This window comes from Natrix helvetica, assembly GCF_964273705.1.
Source record: "Natrix helvetica genome assembly, chromosome: Z".
Lineage (NCBI taxonomy): Eukaryota > Metazoa > Chordata > Lepidosauria > Squamata > Natricidae > Natrix > Natrix helvetica.
The window spans coordinates 20264927-20292759 of NC_138554.1; the positions used below are offsets into that span (position 1 = coordinate 20264927).

General features: G+C 43.6%; 1 protein-coding gene across 8 annotated transcripts; it reads right to left on the bottom strand.

The window, feature by feature from the left end:
* Nucleotides 1-3815: 3815 nt before the first annotated feature.
* Nucleotides 3816-27833, bottom strand: FBRS (fibrosin). 8 transcript variants are annotated; one of them, XM_081932393.1, is made up of 19 exons: nt 27329-27833; nt 25343-25935; nt 22953-23219; nt 19977-20012; nt 18667-18696; nt 16686-16734; nt 14667-15072; nt 13489-13727; nt 10541-10740; nt 10043-10087; nt 9786-9881; nt 9137-9205; nt 9021-9050; nt 8757-8828; nt 8320-8452; nt 7829-7912; nt 7649-7732; nt 5848-6067; nt 3816-5281 (listed from the first exon to the last, which is right to left on the bottom strand). In XM_081932393.1, the coding sequence occupies exons 2-19, from the start codon at nt 25733-25735 to the stop codon at nt 4534-4536; spliced, it is 3201 nt and encodes a 1066-aa protein (XP_081788519.1). In that variant the 5' UTR covers nt 25736-25935; nt 27329-27833; the 3' UTR covers nt 3816-4533. The 8 variants fall into 8 exon arrangements, with proteins under 8 accessions (XP_081788519.1, XP_081788518.1, XP_081788520.1 ...); XM_081932392.1 differs by having other exon boundaries at nt 26980-27833; XM_081932394.1 differs by lacking the exon at nt 27329-27833 and adding an exon at nt 26622-26968.

Consider the following 27833-nt stretch of genomic DNA (forward strand, 5'->3'; position numbering starts at 1 on the left):
AACAGAAACCCCATACAGAAATCCCCCCCCCCCCCCAAGCTTCCCCCACTCCCATCAGAATGACAGCCTCCCTACAGGAATCTATGGGACCTGACAGTTTGGTAGTCCTCAACCTTACAACCATTCATTTAGCAACCGTTCAAAGTTACAGTGGCGCTGAAAAAGGTGACTTACCACCAGTCCTCACACTTATAGCCATTGCAGCATTCCCTGGGGTCACATGATCAAAAGTCAGGTGCTTGGTAATGGGCATATATTTACAACATTTGCAGTGTCCCGCTCTGCAACGGCAGATCATGCGATCTTCCCACTCAGCTTCCCACGTGCAAAGACCGATTATCTTAACGATGGCAGTGATTCAGTTAAAACTGAGGTGGTGGAGGGGGTTTGTTGTAAAATCAGGTGTGACTCACTTAAGAACAGAAATTCTGGTCCCAGTTGTGATCATAAGTCAAGGACTACCTGAATTTTTATTGTGAACTTAATGCTTTGTGAAAACTTTTTCTATAGATATACAATAACTGTAGCAGTTAAATCCAAAGTCTGCACAGTGCAAAAGCTATGGCAGGAAATACAGATGCGTCAGGAAAGGACAGCCTAACTGCTTTGCTAGGTACTTCTATCAAAGCATGTGCAAAAACAATTTCCTTCAATTTTGAAGTTATTTAATGTTCTTTGATAAATATTTTAGCATGATTCTGAGTATTATCTAAACAGTCTGTTGGATACATGAGTCAGTTTGAAACCACTGGATGTAATCGTGGCTCCAAATGGGACTACCTCATCCATGTACATATTTATTTGAAAATGGATAGCCATCTATCAAATAAAACTATATTTTCTCTTGCTGAAGCATGTTTTTCTCCATTAAGCCCTACTATTCGATTCACTTTCTGAATATATTCTTGACAACAAAAATGTAGTGGTCAAGTCACCAGGCTACAAAATGGGAGGCTGTGAGTTCTAGTCCTGCCTTAGCCATGAAAGCTGGCTGGGTGACCTCACACTCTTAGTCCAAGTGATTTGTGGGGAAAGGAGGAAGAAAATGTGTTGAATATGTTTGCTACCTTGAGACATTCGTAAAAATTCAGGTGGGATATAAATAAATGTAATAAATCCTTAATCCTGTGTTTAATATTATTTAAATTAATAATTAAAGGGACTGTGGCTTTTTAAGGACATTTTAATGTATTCTTATTCCAATCTCAAAAAAGTACAACTATTTTTTGTGTAATTTTTTGGACCTGTAAGAAGCTACACCAAATGAATAGTTGTTTTATTTAATGAGAATTCTGTGTAGAGGTCTTCTTGAAGCGTTTCAATAAATTTATTATAGCTTTTATTTCAACTTGCACAAATTTACCTACTTCAATGATTACAAATTGACAAAATGTTTGGTAAAAATGCATAAGAATTATGAAGAGTATAGGAAAATAAGAATTAATTTGTGTATTAAACTGTATGGTACTTTTTATGTCTATTACTGGAACAGTCGGCTCAGAATATTAAATGTTGCAGTTTATTTTAATGTGTTAAACCAAATAATTTTGTACGATAGAAGTGCTTGCATTTGTTTTCCATTTTATTTTTTAAAATACATTGTGTGTGTATTCTTAAAAATTGAGGTATAGAAAAATTGGAAAAATGGATGCTGTGGTCAGGATTTAAAGATGTGTAGAAGCTTTTGCCACCATTAGGCCTAGTCTAAATAGGCCTATTCTAAATATTTAAGACCTTTTAATTTCTGGATTGATAGAGATAGAAGGGGGAAATTAGTACCCCCCACCCCCACCCCGTGCTTTGTACCTCTATTTTTTCCTGCTATCGTGAGTTAGATTAGGTTGCATCTAATTCATGGGGTTGGGAGACACGGTGGCTCAGTGGCTAAGATGCTGAACATGTCGATCAGAAAGGTCAGCAGTTAGGCGGTTCGAATCCCTAGCACCACGTAACGGAGTGAACTCCTGTATTTTGTCCCAGTTTCTGCCAACCTAGCAGTTCGAAAGCACATAAAAATGCAAGTTTTCTACTTGCGCCTTTGGCGTTTACATCATGCGGGCCACATGACCACGGAGATGTCTTCGGACAGTGCTGGCTCTTCGGCTTTGAAATAGAGATGAGCACCACCCCTAGAATGACTAGCACATATGTGTGAGGGAAACCTTTACCTTTACTTATACATGGGATATTGTACAAAAGGGTGCTTTGAATTAATTCCAGTGAGGCTGATTTCTGGATTGTTGCCGTGCCGATCTCAGGTGAGGCTATGCTATTAAATTGACAACAGAATTTGGAGGCATATGGTGCACATCAATGGTACACATACATTTGGGGCTAAAGGAGGTTGCAAGATAAGCACTGGCTGCTTTGCCTTACAATTCAATATAACAGTAGGAAAGGTGTGGGGAGTGATTCGCCTTTATAAATGCCTTCCAACATTAGGAATGTTTGTGCTAAGTTTGAAAGCTTAGGCACAGCATCTAACTGACCTCGGATCACCACAGAAAAACTAAGGAGGACTGGACAGCCTTAGAACATCAGGAAGCTGAAGCTAAACTGCAAAGATTAAAAAATATGGAAGGCAGCAGTAGGGGGGAAAAGTCAATATTATTACCGATGAAATTACAGGGGTATGTTCACCGAGTGTGAACTGAACTGAAAAATTCTTTAACTACCAGCAAGGTTCCCTGTGGATAAGCGAACTGGATCAAAAGGCATTCTGGGCTTGGCGCGCTCCAATTCATAATTCAAACAAAATGACAAATGATTTAATAAAAAAATTGTGCTCATTGAAAACCAGAGGTGGAGCCCTGGAATACTGCCCTCCATAATATTCAAGGAAGGCTCACAGATATCCACAGGTATTTCTTGTATTCCAATAAAGACCCTAAATTTTGGCAAAGTATCTAAACATTTTTATCTAACCCACTTAGGGCGTCACCTAGGCAAATATTTATTCTGGATGATTGTATTTCACTCTAAGGTCTTTGCCTTTTTGCCTTTAGTGATGTGTTATGGCAGGCAACAGTCTACTTTGCAGCCAAGATTTTATTAAGTGAAACGTGGGCTTGTTCTATGGTTTAGTTAGTTACAAAAAAGATGAGGGCGGAGGAAACAAAATGCAACCCCCCATTTTTAATTGCAATTATATGCAGGACCATATGCAGAACTTCATTTATTCTTCAAGATGTCAGCAAAGTTTATAGATTGAGGGTCAAATCTGTGTATATGGGGAGCACTCTTCAAACAGTGGGCTAAGCCATAATAAAGGAGGAATTGCAGGAAAAAAATATTTTAAATAAACAAGAATAGTATATATATATATGATTATTCCCCATGTATTTAATAAGTCTGCCCCTTTTCCATATTAACAAGTACACAATCCAGGACACCTTTTAGTGATACTTGGGACTGCAGAGAGTACCTGAAGGAACTGCATGTTGAGCAGCTCTACTTTAAAATGGTGGAAAGGAAAACGGGCTCCGATTCTTTCCCCCAAAACACTGCTGATTCTGCTGAGTTTCTACCTCCCACAAATAGCAGCTCTAAATTTACATGATAGCTGTGCTCTGTGAATATTTTCGGGGCCCCAAGGCTGTTTGCATTTAAGCACTGCATAGATTCTGTATTTAGCTTCATTTATGCTTTTCAAAGACTTCAAAAATTAAAACTACCCAAGAGAGCAGTTCCCCCATCCAAGAATTTGACCTTGTGCTACTCCACACCCTCTCATTTGTTCTCTGCTGTCCTGGAAGAAGGTGAGAACTCGTATCCTCCCCTCCCTTCTCCTCAACTAACACACACACAGCAAGGAATCGAGAAACACCAGTTTGGAGTTTAATTAACCAGCCTGGGGAAGAAAAGGGCATTGGACAAGTGTGTTGCACCATCCCATTAATTACAGGAGAAGGGAGATTGGGCAGGAGTGAATGAATACAGGTATAGAAAAGAGCAGTACAGTAAAAACAAAGGGGAACAAAAGAGGGCGGGGGGGGGAGGAAGAGAAGCCACTTTTTAAATCACAATCTCAAACCTTTTATAAATGTACAAAAACCTTTTCCCCATCTGCCTAGGGAGAATATATAAATATTTACACTGCCTCATGAGGGAGGTACCCAGAGAGTCAAGCCCTCCCCCTTCCCCTGAAAGCAGCCTTCCCATCAGTTCACTGCGGATAAAGAACACACCGAGTCTGTTTTTAGCCTAGCAGGAATGCTGGAAGGAGGACAGAAATCCCGACATCTTCAGAGGCCGGAAGAGGAGGCCTTTGCAGAAATCAGGAATGACGAGAGGCACCTGCATTCCCGAACTCCTCCCCCAAATGCACCCCGTTATTCAACTCCATGTCAAAGTCCTTCTGGGTGACAGCAGCATATCCCTAACTACGGCTCTAGTGACCAAAAAGCCACTTTCCTCCCCCCACTAATTTGGACGGGCCTTCTAGACTCCCCTAATCCTCTCCCATCAGTTCCTAGAGATCAGGGAGGCTGTTTGATAGAAGTGTTCACGTTCCAGAGCGCCCCCAGAGCACCATTATCTGGAGTCCCGGTCCTTGTAGGAGGCTGCCAGTTCTCGGATATCGGGGGCTCGTCGAGGGGAGCAGGGACGAGCATTGGAAGCTGGGATGAGAGGTGGTGGGGCGCTCAGCAGTCCCACAGCTGCCACAGCTGCTGAGGGTGTGGCTTTTGCCAGCAGTCCGTTTTGGTGGCGGGGATAAGCCATGAGGCTGGGGTGCGGCGGGGGAGCCAAACCATACAACCGGGCTCTTTCGTAGTCCTCAGCAGCAGCAGCAGCAGCAGCAGGCGATGGGGTCTCCAGGTAGCGGGGCAGCCGCTGTAGCGGGTGCAACTCCAGGCCCCGGTGGTGGTAGGGTTCTCGCCAGGCCTCGAGCGCCGCATAGGAAGCAGCTGAGGGCGGAGCGGCCACCAAGTAGGGAGAGACACTTCCTCCAGTCCCAGCTTGGGGTCTCTCAAACACGGCCAGGGTCCCAAGGGGGTGGGAGACATGCAGGGTACTGTGATAGGAAGCACCCGTGCGTAGAGCTCCCTCAAAGCCAGGCATATCTGGCTCTTCCTTGATCTTCACTTCTTTCTTGAGAGGCAGTTCTGGGTAAGGGGAGCGGGAGGCATGCCCTGAACTTGCCGGGCTGCCATAGCGATGTTCTCGTTCTGCTTGTAAATGGGGCCGGCTTGGAGGCTCCTCGTGGATCAGTGATGGGTTCTTTGAGGTGGGAGTAGCTGGAGAGGAGCGCAGCGAATGGCGGGAGAAGAAGCCAGGATCTCTGAATCACACACACAGAGACATAAAATGGGAGGGTCAAGAATTCCTGTGCAACTTGGCACTGTGTATCTAAATCATCAAAAGGTGACCTTCTCCACCACCCTTTCAGAAATGTTATATTCCCCCCCCCCATTTTTTTTGCCAGACTTATCACTGAAAAAAGTGCTCAGCAATCTCAAACCCAACAGCAGTAGACAGCTCTCAGGGGCTGGTGGACACATGGAAGTGAAGAGACTGTAGCGTTGACAGCCCCTACAAAATGGCTGCAGGGGAGAGGTTTGCCAGTTTACAAAATGGCTGCTGGGGTGGGTGTGACCATCGCAAAGTGTTTTGTTTAAAAGATAAATCAGTGAGGTTGCTCCTAGTCATCCACCTCTGATCCCTCAGGATGTTTCCTACTGGTTCAGTTTCTTTCGTTCTTTTGAAATACTCTTCATACAATTGTTTTATATATATTGTATTTATGTAGGCACCTATAGTCACCTATCTCTATAATGGTGGATGGGACTCTGCTGCATATCAAGCCTCTGCCATTCATCCTTGTCCCTCCTCTCCTTTGCCTCTTACCTGTCCTTCTCATCCTTGATCACTGGCACTTCAGGCTTCTCGCTCTCCTTGTCAAGCTGGCTGCTTCCACGCTCTGTTCCGTTACTGCCACCACCTTTGGGCCAGGCTGGGGCAGTAGGGAAGGAAGGAGGTGTACGGTGTAAGCGATTCCATGCCTCATGTGGACTAGGGAAGGCAGGAGCTCCAGGAGTGTCCTTCTGACCAAAGACTGCACTTGAGTCTGAGAAGGAGAGAAGAAAGATCAGGGCAGCCAAGCTAAATGCAATGTTGCCCCTATAGCGCAAGCATCAAAGACAGGTAGATATGGAAGGAATTGAATTATCTCATTAAAAGAGTGATAGTAGTTATCACACTAGTGCATAGAGCAATCGGTGCTCAGAAAGGCACATGATACAGTCTTAAATCATTCTACTTCTAAATGCCGGTGGAATGATTCATTCAGAGAGTGGAGGGGGAGAATGCTCACTCACAAAATAACTGTCAACACATTGGGAGCTATTACAGGTAGTGCTTGAGTTATGACCACAACTGAGCCCAAAATTTATGTTGCTAAGTGAAAAATTTGTTAAGTGAGTTTTGCCCCATTATATGGCTTTTTTTTTTGCCACATTTGTTAAGTGAATCACTGCAGTTGTTACATCATAAATATGAACCAGTTGTAAAGCAGCTGAATGTAAATCACATGACCACGGGGATTCTGCAAACGGTCCTAAGTGTGGAAAACGGTTGTAAGTCACTTTTTTAACTGCCGCTGTATCTTTGGTCACTAAATGAACTGTTGTAAGTTGAGGGCTTCTTGTATATGACAGAGAAAATCTCTTCCCACGTGCTTGATAAAGGCAGAGAGCTATCTGACTTTCCTGCCTGTCTGTCTGACCTGCGGCCATCTTTTCTTTTGGATCTTTGGCCTGCCACACTTTCTATTATTCTATTATGCATTTTCTATTGTGGGAAAATGGGAGGGGGGATTTTAAGGAGTGAGATGCTATGTAGCCAAAACAAAATTCCTTCTAGAAAGCCAAGGTCATCCTTTGTCTTTGCACCTCTGCACCTGACCGGAACTGGATGGGTGGAACTGCCAGCGTGGCAGCTCAGTGTTACTTGTCAGCTGTTCACAGAAAGGTGTTTAGAATCTGATGCTTCATTATGTGTTCGCTTGACTAGTTGGAAAGAATTGTTCAACTTGTGGCATTCTCAGTCTTTCGTGTGGCCTCAGAAATCAATGGCGAAATTCCAAAACTCAGCAACAGCCAACTAAGAAATCACAAAGCTACAATTTCCTAGCACTTGAGAGAGAAAAAGAAAAATGAAGGATACTCTAATCTCAAGGGATTTAGCCTAAACATTCATGGACATTGTGGTCCTGGAGGTGTTCATACAACGTGAGTTGACCAAAATAACCCTACAGCTTGGAGGGACTAGGAAGAGATTGCTGCAATTTTAATTTTTTTAACTACAGCTGAAACAATCATAGTAATTTGAGATGGGTCAGTGTTACTGTGGATGCAGTCAAGGGATCTTATTTCTGTCCGATTTTCACACATGCCCACTGCAGAACAGGGGAACAGATGACAACAGAAATGGCAATAGAGCCTATAGTTCTCTAAGACTTCCCAAGAACCTCAGGGGTTGGAACGAATAATTAGCTTTCAAGTAAATAATGGGGGAGTTTATATAGTCCTTGGTTGCTTCCCACTCCCCACCTTTTAAAATGCTGGTATGCAAACAAGGCCGTTTTTGCTTCGCTGTTTTGATAACCCACAGAAAGCTGCTTTGTGCCCTTTCTCTTAAAAGTACTCACTGAAGGATGGGTTGCCCAGGCCGCCAAATGCCCCGTTGGAGAGGGCGCCCAGAGAGGCAAAGCTAGGAGGCCTGCCAAAGGGATCTGGAAAAGAAATCAGTGGAGGAGTGAGCAATCATGCAGGAGAGCTTCTGGATCCTGTTCTCTTGGCTGTGTTACTCTGGGGGCCTTGGGTCTTACCAATGTGGGGGCTGGGGTTGAGGAAAGAGCCGTGAGGAGTAGCAGCAGGGCCAAAGGAGGGGGCATTGCCTGGATGGACGACACCTGCAAGAGAGAGGAAGTGAGGACAGGGTAATAAGATTTAAATAAATAAATAAAAAGGGGGGAGGGGGAGAAAATGATGATTATACTTCACATCAAAAGAATTGATGATTTCCCAAAACAAAAAATAGTTCCAAGGTGAAATGTAATTTAAGCACAGCATGTTTTAAGTGCCTCGATTAGTTTTCTCTCATAAAACCCTGTATTAAATTAAGGGCTGCTTGTTCCAGACAGAAAACTTGAGGAAAGAATAACATTACGGGTCTGATTATCAAAACATCAAGTGCCACAGAAGCTAGATGGCACAATTAGTAGGAGTGGCAAAAAAATGGGCAGGGGGAGCTTCAGGAAGTCTCTGTTATTTAACTGTCAAGGAAAAGCCTTCAGTTATATGCGAAAAGCACACTGACCAGCGGCAGTGAAAAGAGTGGCAGGGCGTGCCAGTTCCTGGCTATGGGGCAGACTGCCAAAGGCTCCGGTCTCAGGCAAGCCAGTGAGGAGGTCATTCCGGAAATCCAACTTATGGGGATCGCCCTGCATCAGCTGTGAGGAAACAGAAGAGCAACAAGTCCTGATAAGCAACCAGTCAAGCACAAGCCAATCCATCTGGCCTCATTCTATATACTTTGGCAGAGATCTCTCCTACTTTGCCTCACAATAGTCTCGTGATTCTGCTCTCCAATCTCTAACCCAGCACCACAAAACCCCAACTTGGATCCAGCATCCAGCATGGGGGACATCAGAAGAGCAAGGTTTCCTCTCCATTTGGCTGCAGGGACATCCTTTGCCACACCCCGAACACTGTACACGGCAGGTGGAGGGGAAAGGTGGCCGAGGCTCACCCTACCTTTATTTTCTCCTGGTGCCGCAGGATCATATATGCCACATGGACGTGCATGGCGCACCACTTCCCCGGCTTCTGCGAGAGAAGGGGGAACCATCAGCTCTGCACATTATGTCCCTGAGGGCCAGGCACGTGTTGCCCTATACCCTGACTTCTTCACTCTCCCCACTCCAGGGTGTATCTCCCCCTCCCACCACTTCTAGTCCTTTCACCTCACGTATCCACCCTTTTGCAGTGGGATCAAAGGGTATCCCCAATGTTACTCACTCTCAAGGTCGGCCTGAAAGGATCGGTGATCTGCAAGGAGACAGAAAAACCGCATGGGGGTGGGTAATCCTCTCCCAGCTGTCCCTGCCATTCTCCCAAATGAAAAGTAAACTCACCTGGGTGCCTTTCTGGGACACGCTGGGCGGGACAGCACCCAGCCTGGAAGGCAGGTCAGGATTAGTGCTCTGAGGAAGGAAGGAAGAAAGCAAAACAAACCCTTAAATATAAGCACAATCAGTTGGTTAGCATTCCCTAGCGTAGACAGTCTTGAAATCGTCCCCCTCCAACCGCAGAGTTCACGAAGCTTTCAGCTCTTCTTTCACTGAAATATTCTAGTTCCACACCCAGTTGCCAAGGAATTGTAATTCTTTTTCCTTACCTACCGAATTATTGGCAGACATGAAATGGCACCACTCTATGGAACCATATCCAACCCCACAGGTTTTTTTTCCCCAAAATCTTGAGTTCTTCCTCAAAGCTTATGGCTGAATTAGCACATCAAGGACTTGCCCTCTCATGCTCAGAACCATTGATCTGCACTCTTTTTGGATCACCATGATTCTCCACAGCCCTAATCACAGCCCACCAAACTCACTGCATGCAGCAAACTCAAGCGCCACAGTCCTCAAACCCGCCCACTCCCACTGCAACATGTGAAAAGGCCTCCATTCCCAGAAAGTAAGCAGAAAAGCCAGAAGCTGTCCATTTTAAAGCTTTCCCTCTGCTCAAACTTCCACAAAGCCCTACTGTGCCTAGAGGGTTCACCTTAGGTTGGAACGCCCCCTGCAGGGAGCCAAAATTCACAGCAGGAGGCAGGACTGGGGAGATCCCCGACACGGTTGGGGCGTAGGCAGGATAAAACTGAAAGAAGAAGAAGAAGAATAGAAAGCAATGGAGGCGCCACCGGGAGAACTGAGGCAGGAGAGGGTTCTGCTCCTTTCTCAGGATGCAGTTTGATAAATTTCATTGGGGCCGCTTTAAAAGGCCAGCCCCCCCCCCCCCTCTAAAATGAATGCACTTACATTATGTCTCAGAAGCCCATCCATTTTCCCAGGGTACTTCTCATACTGCAGAAAGAGAAAAGAAATCAGAAAAGACCCTTGTTTAAATGGGTCAGGCAGGTCCCAGGAGAAGGGAGGGAAAGTAAGAAAATTGTCAGGTCCCCAAACCAGGAAAGATACATGGCAATTCTCCCAAGCAAAGTTCTTTATAGTTCTCTACCGATAGACAGAATCTTGCCAAACTAAAGCCCTTTATTCTCTACATCAAGCATACACTCTATGAGGGAGGAACTGTCTTCACCCCCTTTCTCTCACACAAAATATCTGGTCTGAGCTGCCTCTTATCTCTCTGGGATGCGCTCCTCCCTCCTGGCAATCCACCTCTCTACAAGGCATCACAATAATCCTTTTAAACTAACTTCTAAATTCTGATAGACCAAACTGATCCTTTGAGATGCTGCAAGACCCACGAGCTGTGAAGTCTTGCCTGCCACCTCACTAAGTCTATACTGCACTTACCATGGCTGGGCTGGGTGTGGGCACCATGCCTGATGGAAAAGGAGTGAAGTGCTGGTGGGTGTGCTGGTGGGTGTGCTGGTGCTGGTGGTTGTGTTGGTGGAACTGGAAAGCCAGAGGACGAATGGCAGCAGGTCCCATGTCGGCCCCGCCTTGCGTCGTGAGGAATCGGGAACTCAAGTCTTGGCGGATTAATTCTTGTTCTGAGGAGGCAGAACAACAACCCATAATTCCCAACTGTTAGGAGAAAAAAGAACCAATGCTGGAAAAGAGAGAAAAGATTTGACTCATAACCCCACACACATAACTCTCCATGTATAGGAGGAAGTCCTTGACTTAAGACCGGTCGCTTAATGATCAAGTTAGGACAGACCACCTTAGAGCTACGTAGCAACCATTTTCAGAATTATATGGCTGCACCCTTGTACCCCAGGATCATGTGGTCACTTTTTTTGGCAGATTTTATTTATTTTATTTAAGAACATTTATATACTTGCTCATAGCAACTTTTACCAGTAGGCAGCTTACAAACAGTAAAAACACAAAATGGGGGGGGAAAAGAGATAAGAAGATAAAACACACCCACCCATCGGCCCCCAGCAACAGTGCACAATTAAGTAAGGCATTTGATGGGCTCAATTACACTCTTGAGTTCTCCAGGACTGGTGGTAAAACTACATCTTTAGGGCCTTCCGAAAGACTGCCAAAGTCTAATTTCTGCAGGGATGATGTTCCAAAGGGAGGAAGCCACCACGGAGAAGGCCCTTCTTCTCAGCCCCGCAACATTTCTTGCTTCCCCTCTCTTTCACCTTTACAGTTGTTTGCAATGTTCCATGGTGACATGACCAAGATTTGCATGCGCGCGCGCATGCACACACACACACACACATTTTGCCATTTTCTGGCATTTCCTTCTGGTTTATGGCTAAAATGGTGGGTGGGGTTTTTTACCCTTGTAAAAAAAACATCATTTCAAATCAAGTCACCTGATACCTAGACTTACAACTGCAATGACTTGCAACAGAAATTCCAGGTTCAATTACAATTGTTAGTTGAGGACTATTATTAACTCTGCCCTACACAGTAGCTCCTAATTTTTTCTACAAGCATTCAACTACCGGTAGTCCAGATTTTGTATCTTGCCAGGGCCTTTCTCCCATAATTCATTATCGTATTTTCCAAGGCAGGAATAGTCCTTTTAGTTTACAGGCTCTACATATCCTCTGATAACACTATTCTGTTTTTAATTTCCCTTTGAAAGTAGATTCCCCCCTCCCCCCACTTCTTGTTTCCTGTTGCCAGTTTGTATTCAAACTCTTTCTTCAAAATTGGGAGTAGAAATTCCTCTAAGCTTCCTTAAAATAATCTTATGATACCCATTGCATAGAGCAGGGGTGTCCAAACTTGGGAACTTTAAGACTTGTGGACTTCAACTCCCAGAATTCCCCAGCCAGCATGGCTGGCTGGGGAATTCTGAGAGTTGAAGTCCACAAGTCTTAAAAGTTCCCAAGTTTGGACACCTCTGGCATAGAGTCTTAAAACCTAAAGGTTGTACAACTAGGTTGGTTCCTAAAACAAATCTCAAAGTTGCAATTAAATTGTAATATTTAATGCAGCAAAAGAGTGCAATTATTAAATCAAAATGAAATGTTATCTTAACTGTCTTTAAAGAACCCAAATTGACTGACATTAAAGTTACTTCAAAACGAAGTTAGTTTTTGTCCCAGTCCTCTCGTGATTATTTCATGAACTCAATCTCCAGCGTGCAATTCAAAACCAAATGTAGCCTTGGTCCCACAAAGTGCTTATACCCCCCTCTGCTCTAAAATATATGTACAATCCGGGCCAAGAATACTTATGAGATTAAATATTCTGCAACCATTCATGTAGTCCAGGGGTGGTATCGAGCAGGTTCTGACCGGTTCTGCAGAACCAGTAGCGGAAATTTTGAATAGTTCAGAGAACCGGTAAATACCACCTCTGACTGGCTCTGCCCCCATCTATTCTCTGCCTCCCCAGTCCCAGCTGATCGGGAGGGAATGGGGATTTTGCAGTAACCTTCCCCTGGCATGGGGAGGGAATGGGGATTTTACAATATCCTTCCCCTGCCACGCCCACCAAACCAAACCAAACCACACCCACCAAGCCACGTCCATAGAACTGGTAGTAAACATTTTTGAATCCCACCACTGATGTAGTCCTCAACTTACAACCACAACTGAGCCCAAAATTTCCATTGCTAGGGAAGATAGCCCCATTTTACGACCCTTCTTGCCTCCTGCTAAGTGCCTCAACTGCAGTTATTAAGTTAGTACCGTAGTTGTTAAATGAATCTGGCTTCCCCACTGACTTTGCTTCTCAGAGGGTCACATGACCCCAGGGCATTATAGCCATCATATCAACCAATTGCCAAGCACCCGAATTTCGATCCCATGACCATGGGGATGCTGCAATGGCCATGTTAAAAAACAGTCATAAATTACTTCTTTCAATACTGTTCCAACTTTGAACAGCCACTAAACTAATGGTTGTAAGTTGAGGACTACCTGTACAGTGTATATTTTATGTTGATTTTTTGGGGGGGGATAAACACAGTTCTCATTGAAATGCGTGTCCTGTATCCTGAACAGAGGCTGGACTCAGGCATGTTCAACCAGCAGCCTGCAAGTCACATGCAGCCCTGGACAGCTGGTAATGCAGCCCCACAAGATAGTAAACATTTAACCTTGTTATTTATATACACTAACTTTATTATATACTCTATACGTGTGTCAAGACAATTCCTCTTCACTCAATACGGCTGAGGCAAGCCAAAAGGTTGACAACCATGGGCCATAAACAGTTCAATCTGTTTTATTCAATTTCCCTTCTTCTCTTCAATTTAGCCCCCGCCAATCTTCCCAAAGTATTTGTCACACCCTATTGTTTCCCTCCGTTGAATTCTCTCTTACCAGATATGGCAGCGGCTGCAGCTGGGTGCCCAGCAACTTGGAGCAACGGGGGTGGCGGTGGGAGGCCAGGCGAGGGGGTGAACATGCCTGGGTGGTGGTGAGAAGGGGGCCGAAGGGTGGAGGGAAAGGCGTGGGGGGGCAGGGCCAGCGAGGGAGTGGAAGGCCGGTGAGGGAGTTGAGAAGAAGAGGGGGAGCAGGGTGGGAGGATGGGCTTGGGGTGAGCTGCACCGCGGCTGCACCTGAAAAAGGGAGAAAAAATAAATATAGGCCTAGGTCAGGAGGAGACAATAACGATGGAAATGCAGAGACATTCAAGAAAGCCATTCATTAGGCTCTGAAAGTTTTCAGTTTCCATCTCAGTTCAGTGAGGGACTCAACTAGGATGTCTTGGATTAGAAGCTTCATCCAGCATCATGTCCTTGGTTACAGCATACAGGGAACAATGATGGCAGGTCTCATGGAATTGTTTATCAGCACAAATTAGGATACTATCTACTCCGAATAAACTTTTTTTAAAAAACCTCTTTCTAAAGAAAGAGATGAGAAAAACATAGAAAGATAATGTAGTCCAAATACATGATAGCAATAGCCCTTAGACTTATGTACCACTTCACAGTGCTTTACAGCCCTGTCTAAGCGGTTTATAGAGTCAGCCTATTTCCCTGCCCCCACCCCCCAGACAATCAATCTGGGTCTTCATTTTAGTGACCTCAGACAGATGGAAGACTGAGTCAACCTTGAGTCTGGTGAGATTTGAACTAATGGATTCACTTCAACTGTGGGTCAGAAAGCCCCAGTCCAATCTCATCCTTCTCATAACTTCATTATAAGGAGCAAGTCAGGCCATTCTCTCCCTTTTAAGTAGTTAACTCACCTTCAATGTAGCTACAGCAATATACAACTATCTACAGGGCTGCGGTAAGGGTATACAAAGGGCTCTCAAAATGTTCAAGTTATTAATAAGACATAAAGAAGGGGAGAGAAATGTCTCAAAGAGGACAGAAGCAGCAGCAATTAAAGAAAATAAAAATTATGGAAGAGTAGAGGAAACGAAGAACAAAAGGACAGAAGACTAACACGAGGACAGAAGAAAAGCTTGAAAGAGACAGATAGATAAAGAGGGGGGGACGACCCAATACCCAGAGGGAGCTCTGTAGCCAGAGGGCATCAGGACTCACCCTCCAGTGCTGAGGTCGAGCCCTACAGAGTATGGGGCCTGTGTCTGGCTGGCAAAAGGTGGCACCTTCATGTGCAGTTGGCTCTGGGCAAGGCTGTGGGTAACTGCTCCACCCTGAGGCATGGGAGGCAGCTGGCCTTTGGGCTGGGGCGTCCCACGAACAGTGTTAGGTGTCTGAGCCCGAGTCTTGACAGGAGGTTGGGCAGGAGGAGTTGGCGGCAAAGCCTGAGCCAGAATAGGGGCAGTAGCTGCCTGAGAAGGGGGTTCCTTAGGCAGGAAAGGCACTAGCAGGGAGTCCCGGTCAGCCTCATTGTTACGCTCCTGGCTCCGTTCCAGGCCAGAGACTTTAGGGATCACAGAGAGTTTGGCTTCACAGCTCCCGTTTAATGCACCAATGGGTCCCGAGGCTGCCAGAAAAAATGCAAACAGAGAAAACAGGGATCAGACTATTGGTAAAGGCCCAACAGATTATGTTGGATTTAAAAACTTTTGGGGTAGTGCCCCATTTCACCGGCTGGACACACCTGCCAGCTACAAATGCCGATGTACACAAGAGCCACAATAACTAAGGGTTGGGGGGGCGGGGGGGCGGGCTAAGTTTCCATTGACATTGCATGTTTTTAAAAATTCCATGAAAACACCAGAGGCACAATGAATCAAAAAATGCTTCCAGCAACAGAGGTGGCAACTCTAATAGAACCCAGCAAGAATATCATTATTTGATACTTTGCACCCCCAGTTAGAAGCAGGACACTTTGGCAGCTCTGTAAAGTGTTCTGAGGGACACTTTTGCGGTGGCTTTCAAGCAAAGAACTCCTTTAGCTAAGAACATGAGCGCATTATGAAGTACTTTGTTTTGAAGGTTCATGCAAACGATCCCTCGCAGCGCTTTATGGAGGTACCACGGAGCCCCGTGTCTTAATTGGGGAGTGTTAACACCTTGCTTAGCAAAAGCCATATTGTCTATGCATGCGGCAAAACCATTTCTGCCATCAAAGTCACCAAACGAAGCACATCGGCCTCCCCGATCCTGGCCAAGCTTTTTGGAGACACACAGTGGTTCCAGTCCACAAGGTTCTTTGCCGTGTTGAAACAGTGGCGATCTGCACAGGACTACTTAATACTACTACTTTTGTGAAGGCAAACTCTTCTGAAACTCAGAACCGCTTGCTTCTCTCTTCCCTTTTTTTGACAGAATCCTATATAAGTATATTCTGTCTTCTGTTCAATTGTTGCTCCGAATCCAAAAATCTGGTTGGCTCCCAGCCTGATGATGTTCAGGAGCCTATTAAAGCTTTTAAACTTTGGGACAGAGTGCAGGATGAGGCTCTGCTGGAAGGATTTTGGGGGACTATTCAGGGTTTTTTTTTTGCCTTTTTTTTTACTTTTTAACTGTAAGCTGCCCAAAGACATTAGGAATTGGACAGCCTATGAATTGTATAAATAAATAATTACAAGCATCAACAGACAGAGGACCTAGCATAGGATCTGAAAAGAGTCAGGTTTTTTTCCAATTCCTTGTGAATGAGAAGATAATGTTATTATAAATTCTAATTTATAAATTATAAATTAGAATTATGCTCTAAACTGAGTGGAGAAAACTCTTTTTTTAAAAAAGCATACAAGCCTAGTTTCTCCAAGCTGTCTTGGAGATTGCAGTGAAGGTCGTTCAGCTGGCATGATAATAACCAGATAGGTTGGGAATTCTGGAAGCTGCCAAAACCACATAGATGGAAGGGGCTACTTTTGCCAGCTGTAGCTCTTTCTCTCTCAACAGTTCTCCGCCATCTAAGGCAGAGGAAGATTTCCCACCCTGCTTTGCTAACTGATTATTTAGATCAGATGGACCGAGTACTTGGTTAGAGGCAAAACAGAACTACAGCGCACCAATCTTCCCACAGAACCAAAAATCGTGCTCATTCAAGTCACACTGAGAAATGAGGCAGTGTTTTCTTTAGTGCACGGAAACACAAGCAGACAAACCCCCACCCCCACCCCCCGCTATTTGTCCACACCCAACCTTTGCTGGTTGAGACAGTGAATGACTGTTCGAGGTCATCAATGGAGGCCTGCAGAAAGACAAGAAACACAGGGGGTTCATTATACTCCAAAAATAACTTTTTTAAAAATACTTAAAAAAATAATAATAATCCCCTACTTCTAAATTTATTTGGAACCGGCAGAAAAGCTACCCAAGAGCTTTTCAAGGAGTCAGGTACTTTTCCTTTGGAAGTGGAAGCACGGTAAGGGGTTTTTTCCCCCTACAAGGAAGGATGGATTCCTGAGTATTTTTAATGTAGGATTGGCTGCTTTCCATAACAGGTAATTGGGCTAGGAATGGTTGTTAACTAAGTCAAACTATTCTTAATTCATCACAATTCTCTTTTTAGCATTTTAAAACAAAAAAGTATTTTGGACCCAGGCCACCAGCAACATCTATCTCTTGGTAATCAGAACTGAAATATAATATGGCAATATTTCTTCCAGAAAATACCCGTTGGAGAACTGTTACAAGTAGTCCTTGACTTACTATCAGTCATTTAGTGATCACTCAAAGTTACAATGGCACTGGGGGAAAAAGTGACTTATGACGGTTGCAGCATCCCTGTGGACACATGATCAATATTTAGATGCTTGGCAACTGGCATATATTTATGACAGTTGCCATGTCCCAGAGTCCTGTGATCCCCCTTTGTGACCTTTTGAAAAGCAAAATGAATGGGGAAGCCAGATTCACTTAGCAACCGTGTTACTAACCAACAATGGCATTGATTCCCTCAACAACAATGGCAAGAATGATCATAAAATGGGGCAAAACTCACGTAACCATTGTCTTGCTTAGTGAGGGAAATTTGGGGCTCAACTGGGTCGTAAGTTGAGGACTACCTGCACTGTACACTACTACTGATCTGCATTCCCTTGGTATTAACTTCCAGGTGCTGATTAAAGCCCTTGTTTTTTGTTTTTTACAATTTTCTCAATGGCTTATGTTGTATGATTGGGATTACTGTATTTTTCAGAGTTTAAGATGCACTGGAGTATAAGACGCACCAAGGTTTTGAAGAGGCAATTTTTTTAAAAAAGTATTTGCACTCTGCAGACCTCCCAAAAACGGCCCGTTTTCCACGAAAACATGCCCAATTTTTTTCTTCAAAAAAAGGGCATGAATAGCCGTTAGGAGGCTTGTAAAGTGCTCCTGGGGGGGTCCCCCCCCACAAATGAGCAAAAAACACCCTGATTTTTGTGAAAACAGGCCCGTTTTATGTAAAAAAAGGGGGGGCATGGATAGCCTTTAGGAGGCTTATCGAGTGCTTTTGGGGGCTGGGAGGGAAAATTGAGCAAAAAACAGATCGTTTTTCACTCATTTCTGCCCTCCCCAGCCCCCAGGAGCACGATGCAAGGCTCCTAAAGGCTATGCATGGCCATTTTGGTGAAGGCGGCGGGGTTTCAGGAGGCAAAAAATGCTGTATTCAGTGTATAAGACATACCCAGATTTTAACCTCTCTTTTTTGGGGGGAAAAGATGTGTCTTATACTCCAAAAAACACGGTACTACTGTTGTATATGAGTCTGTGTAAATATGCATGCATAGATAATTGTTACAGACTCTTGCTCTCGTTATTCATCCTAAGACCACTAAAACACATGGGGGGGGGGGGATACTTCATACATGGTACTATTTACCATTTAACTTACAGTCAGCCACAAACCTTTTCTGATAACATTTGCAACAGGCTACAAAAAGGGTGGTATTTCTACTCACCTACATTTTATTTAAAAACAAAAACAAAAATCTGACCAATTACAAACATTTGAAGTATTCACACACTAAATGTGTGTACAGAATGAAACCATGGAAAGCAGTTTACCTACATAGAAACATTAATATCTTTTCATAAAATAGAATTTCTAGCAACTCTGCCCCTAAGTCATTTCTAGAAAAGCAGGCAACAAGGACTGGGAATATATCGTAAATTAGGCCCAGAAATGATAGTTGCCTACCTGCTCCTCTGGGTCGCTTTCTGTATCACACTGTCAAAAGAATAATGGAGAAAAAGAAGCAGATGTCAAAAGGAGCATAATGGAAAATAACCATCTTTGGAACTTTGCTATTTTTATTTACATTTATATATATATGATACATACATATATACACACATATACATTCACACACAAACACTATACTATATACACACACCTATATATAATATATGAACATAAATACACACACACACACACACACATCTATTTGTCTGTCTGTCTGTCAAATCTGTAAATCTGCCATTCTTCAAGGAACAGGGTGAGGGACCCTGATTACGTTTATCCTTTATTACACTTTGTATACTTTTATACTTTGCTTTGTCCCCTATGTATCCTATATCCTGTAGCTTATTGAGTTATAACCTTTAGCCTGGCGCCTAGGCACTCTGGCAATTTCTCAAATTTTGGGGAATGTAAGGGGAGGGAGGGCCATGTGGGTTGTATCGCTGGAAAGCAGGCAGAGGATGACCCTGAGAAAGTTCCCTTATCACTTTCTCAGAGCAGCCGGTACAATAACATCTTCACACCTGCGGATTGGCTGAATCCACACTGGACGGTTGGGAGAGGTTTCTAATTCCTTTTACTCTAATTGTTCGGCCTGAGGGATGGACCTCAGAGCCTACTTTGATTTCGCCTTGCTTCCACTCCTGTTCAGTAAAAGGTTCCTTTTGAAATGCCAAGTTTCAAGAGTCTTTACTTTCTTGAATAAGGAGGAGATTCTGGGCCTTACTCTGTCTGTCAATCTCCACTACTAACTCTATACTCTACATTGTGACAGAAAGCTAGGTCTTACTGTATCCAATACAAAATATATTTTGAAGGGTATTAAGAGCACAAAAATGTTCTTAAAAGTTGTAGAACACAGGAAAAATAATGTGCTATTATTGTACACTGAATCCAGGAAAATAGTCAGGATATTCCAGGGACCCTAATATGCATTGGAATTATCATTTAAAAAATCAAAGCATGCAAACCGGCATCATTGCAAGAATTAATCACAACTAATGGAGTAAATGAGTATTTTAGCACCTTCCAGCTGTCCTATACACAATCCACCACTTGCTGTAGTATATTCATTAAGAGAAGCTGCTTAAGAGAAGCTTCATTAAGTTATCTGCTCTTCTGGGGAAACCATTTGTAACTCAATTAAAGCCTGCTTGAGTCTGAAGGAAAGAATTCCATTGGTGGAATGCTTAGGCAATTAAATTCAGTCTTGCAGAATTGTGTTTTGAAAGAGTTGAGGAAAGACCATTCATACGTTACCCACTTACTATATATCCAGTTTCCAGGAAAGATTGGAGAGAAGGCTGAATTTGATTTTGAAGAGAGAAAAGAGAGAAAGAAATTGATTAGACTCACAGTGAGGCTTGCAACTCCAGGAGCAAACAGGCCAGAACTTTAGATACCAAGCTTTGTTTTGCTGAGAGGCTAATGAAGTTAGAACTAAACTGAAAATAACGCCATGCCTACTTTCAAAATGTGTGATCCGTATTTCTAAAATAGGTCAGTCTTGATTTGCAGTTGGCTGTAAACATTATACAGGTCAATAGAGCATGTTTGGAAAATAATTGCTCTACATTTTGCTCTAATTTGCTGGGCATATGACGACAGACAGATGATTGTGATAAGACTATTCCTGTATAAACAATTCAGCAGATTCAGTTACAAAGCAGTAAACACTGCAGTTGTGACTCTCTCAATAGTAATAACAACAACAAATCTCCCATGAAGGGAAAAGAGAATTGCCGGTACTTGAGGAACATAGTCTGAGGACCCAGCAAACTCCTTCAAAAATGGTCCACAAAAACTGCAATTGCCAATAAGGAAAGTTATTAAAATATGGAGAACAATTGTTAATAATTTAAATTAAAATATTTAAAACTAAATATGAATTAAAGTTAATTTTCTGTCTACCCACATTTAAAGAATGTATCTGGAATGCCATTCCAATAGCAAAGGCAGCCTCTTGCTGAAAAATATGTCCATCCTAATATAGGTACAATGGGCCCTTATGACTTTTATTATATAGTTTTCAGGAAGCTATCCTTTAGAGTTATTTAATTATGTATTTTCTTGGTTTTGCTCTTCAATTTTCCTTTGCAACGCAAAGTTATAAAAGCATTTTTTAATTCTTACATACCTCTCTCTGATTTGTCCTTTATTTTTTCTAAGAAAATATATAAGCACTCTTAAATATAGGTGAGCTTTGTTCTCACTCTATTGCTGTTGGTTTTATTTCAACTACATAATGAAAAAAATCTGAGATTTCAACTCATCGTACCATGATCGATTCAACTAGCTGTTTTGGACATATTAATAAACAAAAAGTATGCAAAGGAACAGAAAATTCAAGAAGACTACAGGCTGAGTTGTCCCGAACTGGTTTTTTTTTTGGTCTTATTTCCAATAAAAGCTTAGCAAATTTTATGCATGTATATTAAGACAGAGGGGGTTAATGGCACAGTTATGTAAATATTCCAACTGTATAATATTCCCTGGCTGGAGGTTATGGGAAAGGGAGGGGGGAGTAGAGATATCTGAGGGGGATATGTAGCCAAAATAACATTCTTTCTTCTGGGAACCAAGGACACTCTAATCAGCACCTGGAGGGATGTGGATGGGAGGCATCCGGGATGGAGAAAGAGAGAGATCTGATTAGGTGGGGCATGTAATTGTTATGTGTAATTGGGGGGGGGGGGGCTTGGGATTTTGAATTGGGTGGGAAAAACCAGGGGGGGGGAGGGAGAGACTTCAGATTTGTGTTTTCACCAGCTGTGCCAATATGACATGCCTAATAAATCTATACTTTAAGGAACCCTCTGGCCTTGGAGCTTTGATTTCCTATGGGCTGTTACTTGGAACCTGACACTATGAGTCATAGGCTTTGTTGTTCATATGCCTGCTCTGGTTCTGTATAGAACAGAATGACAGTTTCCTGCTGTCAATGTTGCATTTTTGTGCTTTTCCCCTATTGAATATTAATGCATACATCCCTTGCGTGGCAAATTATAATAGATGTGCAAGTCACTGTTTAGCCCAATGGAACACCATTTTGGGTACAAACCTACAAGCAAGGCCAACCTGAGGTTCTTTTGCTTAGACACAGGCAGGCATGCATCACTCCCCACTCTTAGTACTGGCAAGGCCCCTTGCTTCACCTGGACCTAATCTTTTTAATTCTATTATTTTTAAAAACAAATGGGGAGCTGAAAAACACAGTATCAGCTACCAAAGGAATTTTTATTTTCAAATATGCATCTGGATCCACATCGGCACCTCGTATACTCAGAAATAATATTGAGGGATTTCCAAATATAGATGAATAAAGTCTGGGCTCATAATACACTGGATTTAACTTTGATTGAGAAGAAGGTGTGGGTAATTGATGTAGCAACACCAGGGGTGATAGCAAAATACAAAGAATTGGAGGAAATCACTATCAAGATCTGGAAAATCGAAATGGAAAGATTATGGCATAAACCAGCCATGGTGGTCCCAGTAGTTATCAGCACATTGTGTGCCATACCCCCCAAAAATATGTGGATTGACAAGTTACCATCTGACAATTGTAGAAGGCCACGCTGCTTGGATCCGTATGCATACTACTCTGATATGACATCCTAGGAAGAACTTGAGGTGTCTGTAGGCCAATACCAGCTGAAGAATTGGCAGCTCTGACTTAACATTATTGTGAATAGAAAATAATATTACAAACTTGTGTGTTTTAACACATTTAATACTTTGGAAATTGAAACTGCTAAGCTGCTCAGAAAATTATAATGGTTATTATAGCCTGATTTGTGACAGGCTATAATAACCATAATGGCAATGTTATGAACAGGCAAAGCTTCATTCCCAAGACAGCTGCTGTACCTACTGCCTCAGAAGACTACAGGCCTTCTGTTGCCTCTGTCTATTTGCTCAAGATTTTCCAATACCCTGAAGTAGTGTTTCCCAAAGCTTTTCTTTCCCACTCATCTAGCCCAGTAAAGATGGCAAATTGGAACCTTCAAGAAACAGCCTTTCAATGCAGTGAGTGATACTGGCCCCTGTTGGCCATTCTGCAATTTTCCACGGGACAGTATTGAGAAACTGAGGTGCTTCCCAGAAGCAGATTTCTAGAAGTCTCTGTAAATTTAATCCAGCTGCAAGTTTCCCCAGTTCAACTGAGCTGTTTTCAAACTTTATTGCACACACCTGCCTGCTTGTTTCCTCCCCTTCGCCCCACTCCCTGAGCCCGACCTCACCTCTTTGTGCAGTCTCTTGCTTCGTTTCCTCAGTGCTCTCTCCCCTCTACAGCCCTGGCTGCGATCTTTTTCTGAGCCTTCGTCTTCATCTTCAGGCTCAGAATTATTTCCCTCACCCCGTTTCCTCTTTCCCGAATGTTTCAGCCGAAGCTTCACTCGCTCTGGAGTCTTCAAGGTTGCATCCTTCTGCAGGAGTGACAAGGTGGGCATTATAATGGCTGCAGACATTCTACCCTCTGAATAAAAGCTGTGATATCGCAGCTGCTGCTGTGGGATATAGAAATGTGCATTTAAATATAAAAACTGGAAAGCACCTTACAAAATGTGATACAAAACTCTGGGACAAAATTGAAATATCTAGCTTGGCTACTTAACTATCAATACTAACAATTATGTATCTTCGATACAGAAATAACATTTACATTTTTTGCACTGCATTGCAGATACTGAACAAATGAATTATTCTATCATCTTATTTTTAAAAATTGAATCACATTTATTTATATAATAATATCCTAAATATTATAAAACACTCTCACACTGAAAACCAGTAAGAAGTAGTTGTTAAAAGGCAAGAGCGAAGACACCTGGTTTAAATCTATATGTAGCTTTTAGGTCCATAGACTAAACTGTGAATTGTTTTTCTTTCAAGTCTAACATTCTAGGAGGGTAAAACAGAAGCAAAAAGGGAAAGAAGGTATGTACACTGCCCTAAGGTCCTTTAAAAAAAGGACAGATACATGCAGAATTTTTTAATCTGGTCAGTTATGTCCCAAATTCCACAATTAGACAATGTAGAGCAAGGAGTTGGCTTGCCAATAACCATTTAACAGACTCATAAGGCAACACTGCAACTAATGCTGTCCTAAACCACACTGCTCTGGGAGAAGTAGTCATTTTTGTGAAAGGCCTCTTTGGTTCAAGAAAGAAACCAAAAGTTTGAAGGATGCCAGAACAGGACAAGAGCTCTGGAAAAAAGCAATCATAGAAGCAATGGTATATTTCTGGATAGCAAGGTATTGAATTAAAGGTCACTGCATACTTTTCGAATGGTATGCTTGACTGTGTGTGGTGTAGTAATGTTTCTTGGCAGTGTACTGCACTGCTCCAGAGTTTCGTAAAGACACCTGGATTCACACCCTACTCCTCACCTAGTCCTGCCTATCCAGAAAGACTGGCGAATCCAGTCTGAAACTGGCCTACATGCTCAGCGTTGAACATTCCTGAGTAAAGCAGGAATGCTTTCTCTCTGCTTCAGCAGGTAAAACAGCTGGGCCTTACATATTGTCCAATAACTGCACTGCTTATTGAAATCCTCTGATTAACCCCTCCCAAGAAATATGTAGTTTACAGAAACAGATTGCAGCCCTAGAAAAATGCCTGGGAGGGATAAGTTGAAACTCACATCTAAAAATACATCTCTTCCAACAAGTATAATAAACAGGCAGTTCCTCATACCCAATCAAGGAGGAAACAAGCTCATCTCAAAAAAAAATTCAGGTTTTATGTTTATAATACACTTTTGTGTCCTGTGGCACAGACTATGCCCACTATACAAATTCAGAAAGAACATTAAGATACACCCTGACTGTGTTTTGCACCTTGTCAAGAATATTAACAAGCATTTTGCAAACAAGTAAGTGGTTCTGATATTGTGCCAAGTGTACACAGTCAGTCAAGACCATCTTACAACTTTTATTATGGAAACTTGTCTGACTGCACCTGAACTGCCTAGATGCTATTTTAGCCGAGAAAATATATGTTTATTCCATCTCATCTCAAGAATCTTATAGTTTCTCTGCTTAAGCAGAAACATAGTAAACACAAAGCATTACCCTTTGGTCACATAATAAAGGATATAGAAACCAGAGACCATAAATATCCACGTTTTCTTTTTATACCTTCCCCTGATCCTCTGGGTATAGAAAAACAATTTCAGATTTTTGAATCACAGTCCTGAATATTTTCTTTTGCCTTGCTCTTACAGAGTTTTCGTTGACAATCTTTTTGAGGAGTATAGGTATACCCCTACTTAGCAACAATTCAGTTTCATCTGGTATCCCTTACTAACAATTGAGGTCGTGGTAAGTTTCCTTTAATTAGAAGATCCATGGTAGCAACATAAGAATTAAAAATTACTTGCTATTAAGAAAAAAGAAATCTTCATTTCCAAAATGACCCACCCTCACAAACATCATTCGGCAAAATTTTATAATTATTTGTTATCTGCACAGCTCCACAAAAACAGGTGGAATCCCAATTTACTCTCTTTTGCATATCATATCTCAGGGGAGGCCCAAAGACAAGGGCAAGAACCAACCTATTGTTTTAGCCTTATAATGCATGAAAGGACATAACCCTCTGCTGGAACAGACTGTGGACCACCTCACCTCAAGTGCCTCTAAACTGACAAAGCTCGCAATGGCAAAGCCATCAATGAGGTCCTCCTCCTCCTCCTCCTCCTCTTCCTCCTCACGACTGCAAGATGATCCAGAAACTCTCTTCCGCCGCCGGAGGGGCCGTCGACGTCGCCGCTGCTGCTGTAGGGGACGTCCTTTGCTAGGAGCCATAGGTGCAGGTGGAGAGGGGCCTTCACTGTCTGATGCTGAAGATGAGGAAGACGACAAGCCCCGATGGGGAGGGTCTCCAAGACGATTTCCTCTACGGCGTGCACAGCGACTCTCACGGTCCCGCCGTGAGCAACGTCGCCGTCTCCGTGCTCGGCTACTGCTGCCTCCTCCCCCACTCCAACATGGGTTAGGAGCTGCTGTTGTTCCTTCCATTATGCTCCCCTCTGAGGTACAGAAAATAAATTGTGTTGTGTCCAATGGCTGTTGCAGGCACGTGAAAAAGAAGGAAGACACCCTTCAGCCCTCACCAGCCAGAAGCATTGCAGCTGTCCCTGCTGGCTTTTCTGCTCTTTTGTGGAAGCCAGGAAGAAACGTGCCACGCTTGTGAAAAAAAGAGGTTCTCCTTTATATTGCTTTAGAGAGAGAGAGAGAAAGTAAATTTTTGTATTTCTTTATAAGAAGTCCTTGGCTCCTACAGCTGAATTGGTAGCAACTTTTTCTTGATTTACATGTAAAAAACCCATTCAAAATCCAAAAAGTTCCTTTTTGCTCTGGAAAGTAAACCCTTTTGCTCAGGTTTAATTCTCCCTTGAGGAAAATACAAATGGCAAACTTCTGCTTTTTTGACTTCCCCCTCAAGGCCAGACTAGTCAATGAGAAAAATAATTAAATACTTTTTGAAAGAAAATTCTAAGATCGAAACCGATCTAATAACCCTTTAATAGGAAATTATAGTCTGTGCCAGCGAACAGAGCTCTCTTTTAAGGTAGAACTTCACCTTTAGGTCCAGAAGAAAAAGAAGAAAATCAAACACCCCCCTCCCCCCCAAAAAAACACAACCACCTTGCTTTAATCGGAATTTTACATCCCTCCGAATCAGTCAGAGAGAGATGGGGATCCCTTGAAACCAGCAAAAGTGACAATCCCTTGGCATCAACTTGTGGTGCTTGCCAGTTTCGCTGCTTCTCCCTTTGGAAGCTTCTGATTTAAGTGCCTGTATTTATTTAAAGAGATACAGTGTTTATGTTTACGGTGTTTCTAAAAAGCATCACCATTCTTAGCCTCAGGGCTTCTGCCTGGAAGGAGGCGCCTAACTTACCCGGAGGGGCAAATAAGCGCTTCAGGAGCCTCCCCTTTAAGACTGCAGATGCGGATTTCCTGCCAACAATGGCAAATGGCTCCCTCCTCGCAGAGCAGTGGCTTCCACCCTCGCTTTGAGAGCTCCCAGAGTTATTCCCCTGGAGGCATTTTCCTTTCGAAGCCAATTCTCTTTTGAAAACCTTACGGGTTCTTTTTTTTTTATTGTTATTAAGAATCTTCCGAATTCCTCCTAAAAGGTATGACCTTGCCCTTTAAGAGTCCAGGCTTGAGAATCTGCTTCCTTTCATTCCATCCCCTTTAAGAACCTCCGATTAAATGCCCGCCACACGTTTCCTGTCGAAGGAGCACGGCCTCACCTTTAAGCACCTTGTTTTTTATTATTATTATTTTAAAGTCCTCCTCGTCAGACAGCCACTTTTTTTTGTTTTGTTTCCACCATCGGCATTTAAAGGACCTCCAAGCGCTTCCTCGGCTCACTCCGCGCTCCCCTTTGGGCATCCAGCGTCCAAAGTCCTCCGGCGGCCCCTTTAAGACCCCCCCCCTCTTAAGTCACAATAAGGCCCGGAGACAAACTTCCCCTTTAAGAGGGCCGAGTTCCCTTTAAATCCATTGACAGAAGCTGGAGGCTTGAGGGGGTTTCTTGTCCTCCGGCGGAAAAGCTTCTTCTCGCTGTCCGTCCCCGCCAACCGCACCCCCTGGCTGTACCTTTAGGAGCGCCGGTGTTGAGGGTAAGTTTCGAGTCGCCGCCGCCCGTCTTGCCACCTCTTGGGGCGTCCCGCGAGCCTCTATGCCTGACGGGCAGCAAGGCCGGCTTCCTCCGCTCGTCTGGCCGGAGAGGAGCGGTGAGAAAGGATGGGGGAGGGGCGGCTGCGGCCTGTAGGGTCAGCGGCGCGGAAGGAGAGCAGCTGCCTTGGTCGCGTTGCACCCCCTTCCCCCCGTGGGTGGGGAGGGGGGGAAGGTCCCGTCGCCCTTTTTTCCCCCCTCGCTTCGTCTCAGCTGCTGCCCTCCGGACTCCTCTCCCTAGCTGTCTCTGCCGGATCTCCTTCCTCTCTGCGCACGGCACGCAACTCCGCCCACAGCGTCATATCCTTCCGCCAGCCGAGCGGATGGATGGAAGCGACGGAATCCCTCCGCCGGAAGAGAGCGGGGAGGGGGTGGGGGATTGTTCCTCCTATTAAACTCCCATGTCATAGACAGAGGGCGGAGGAGG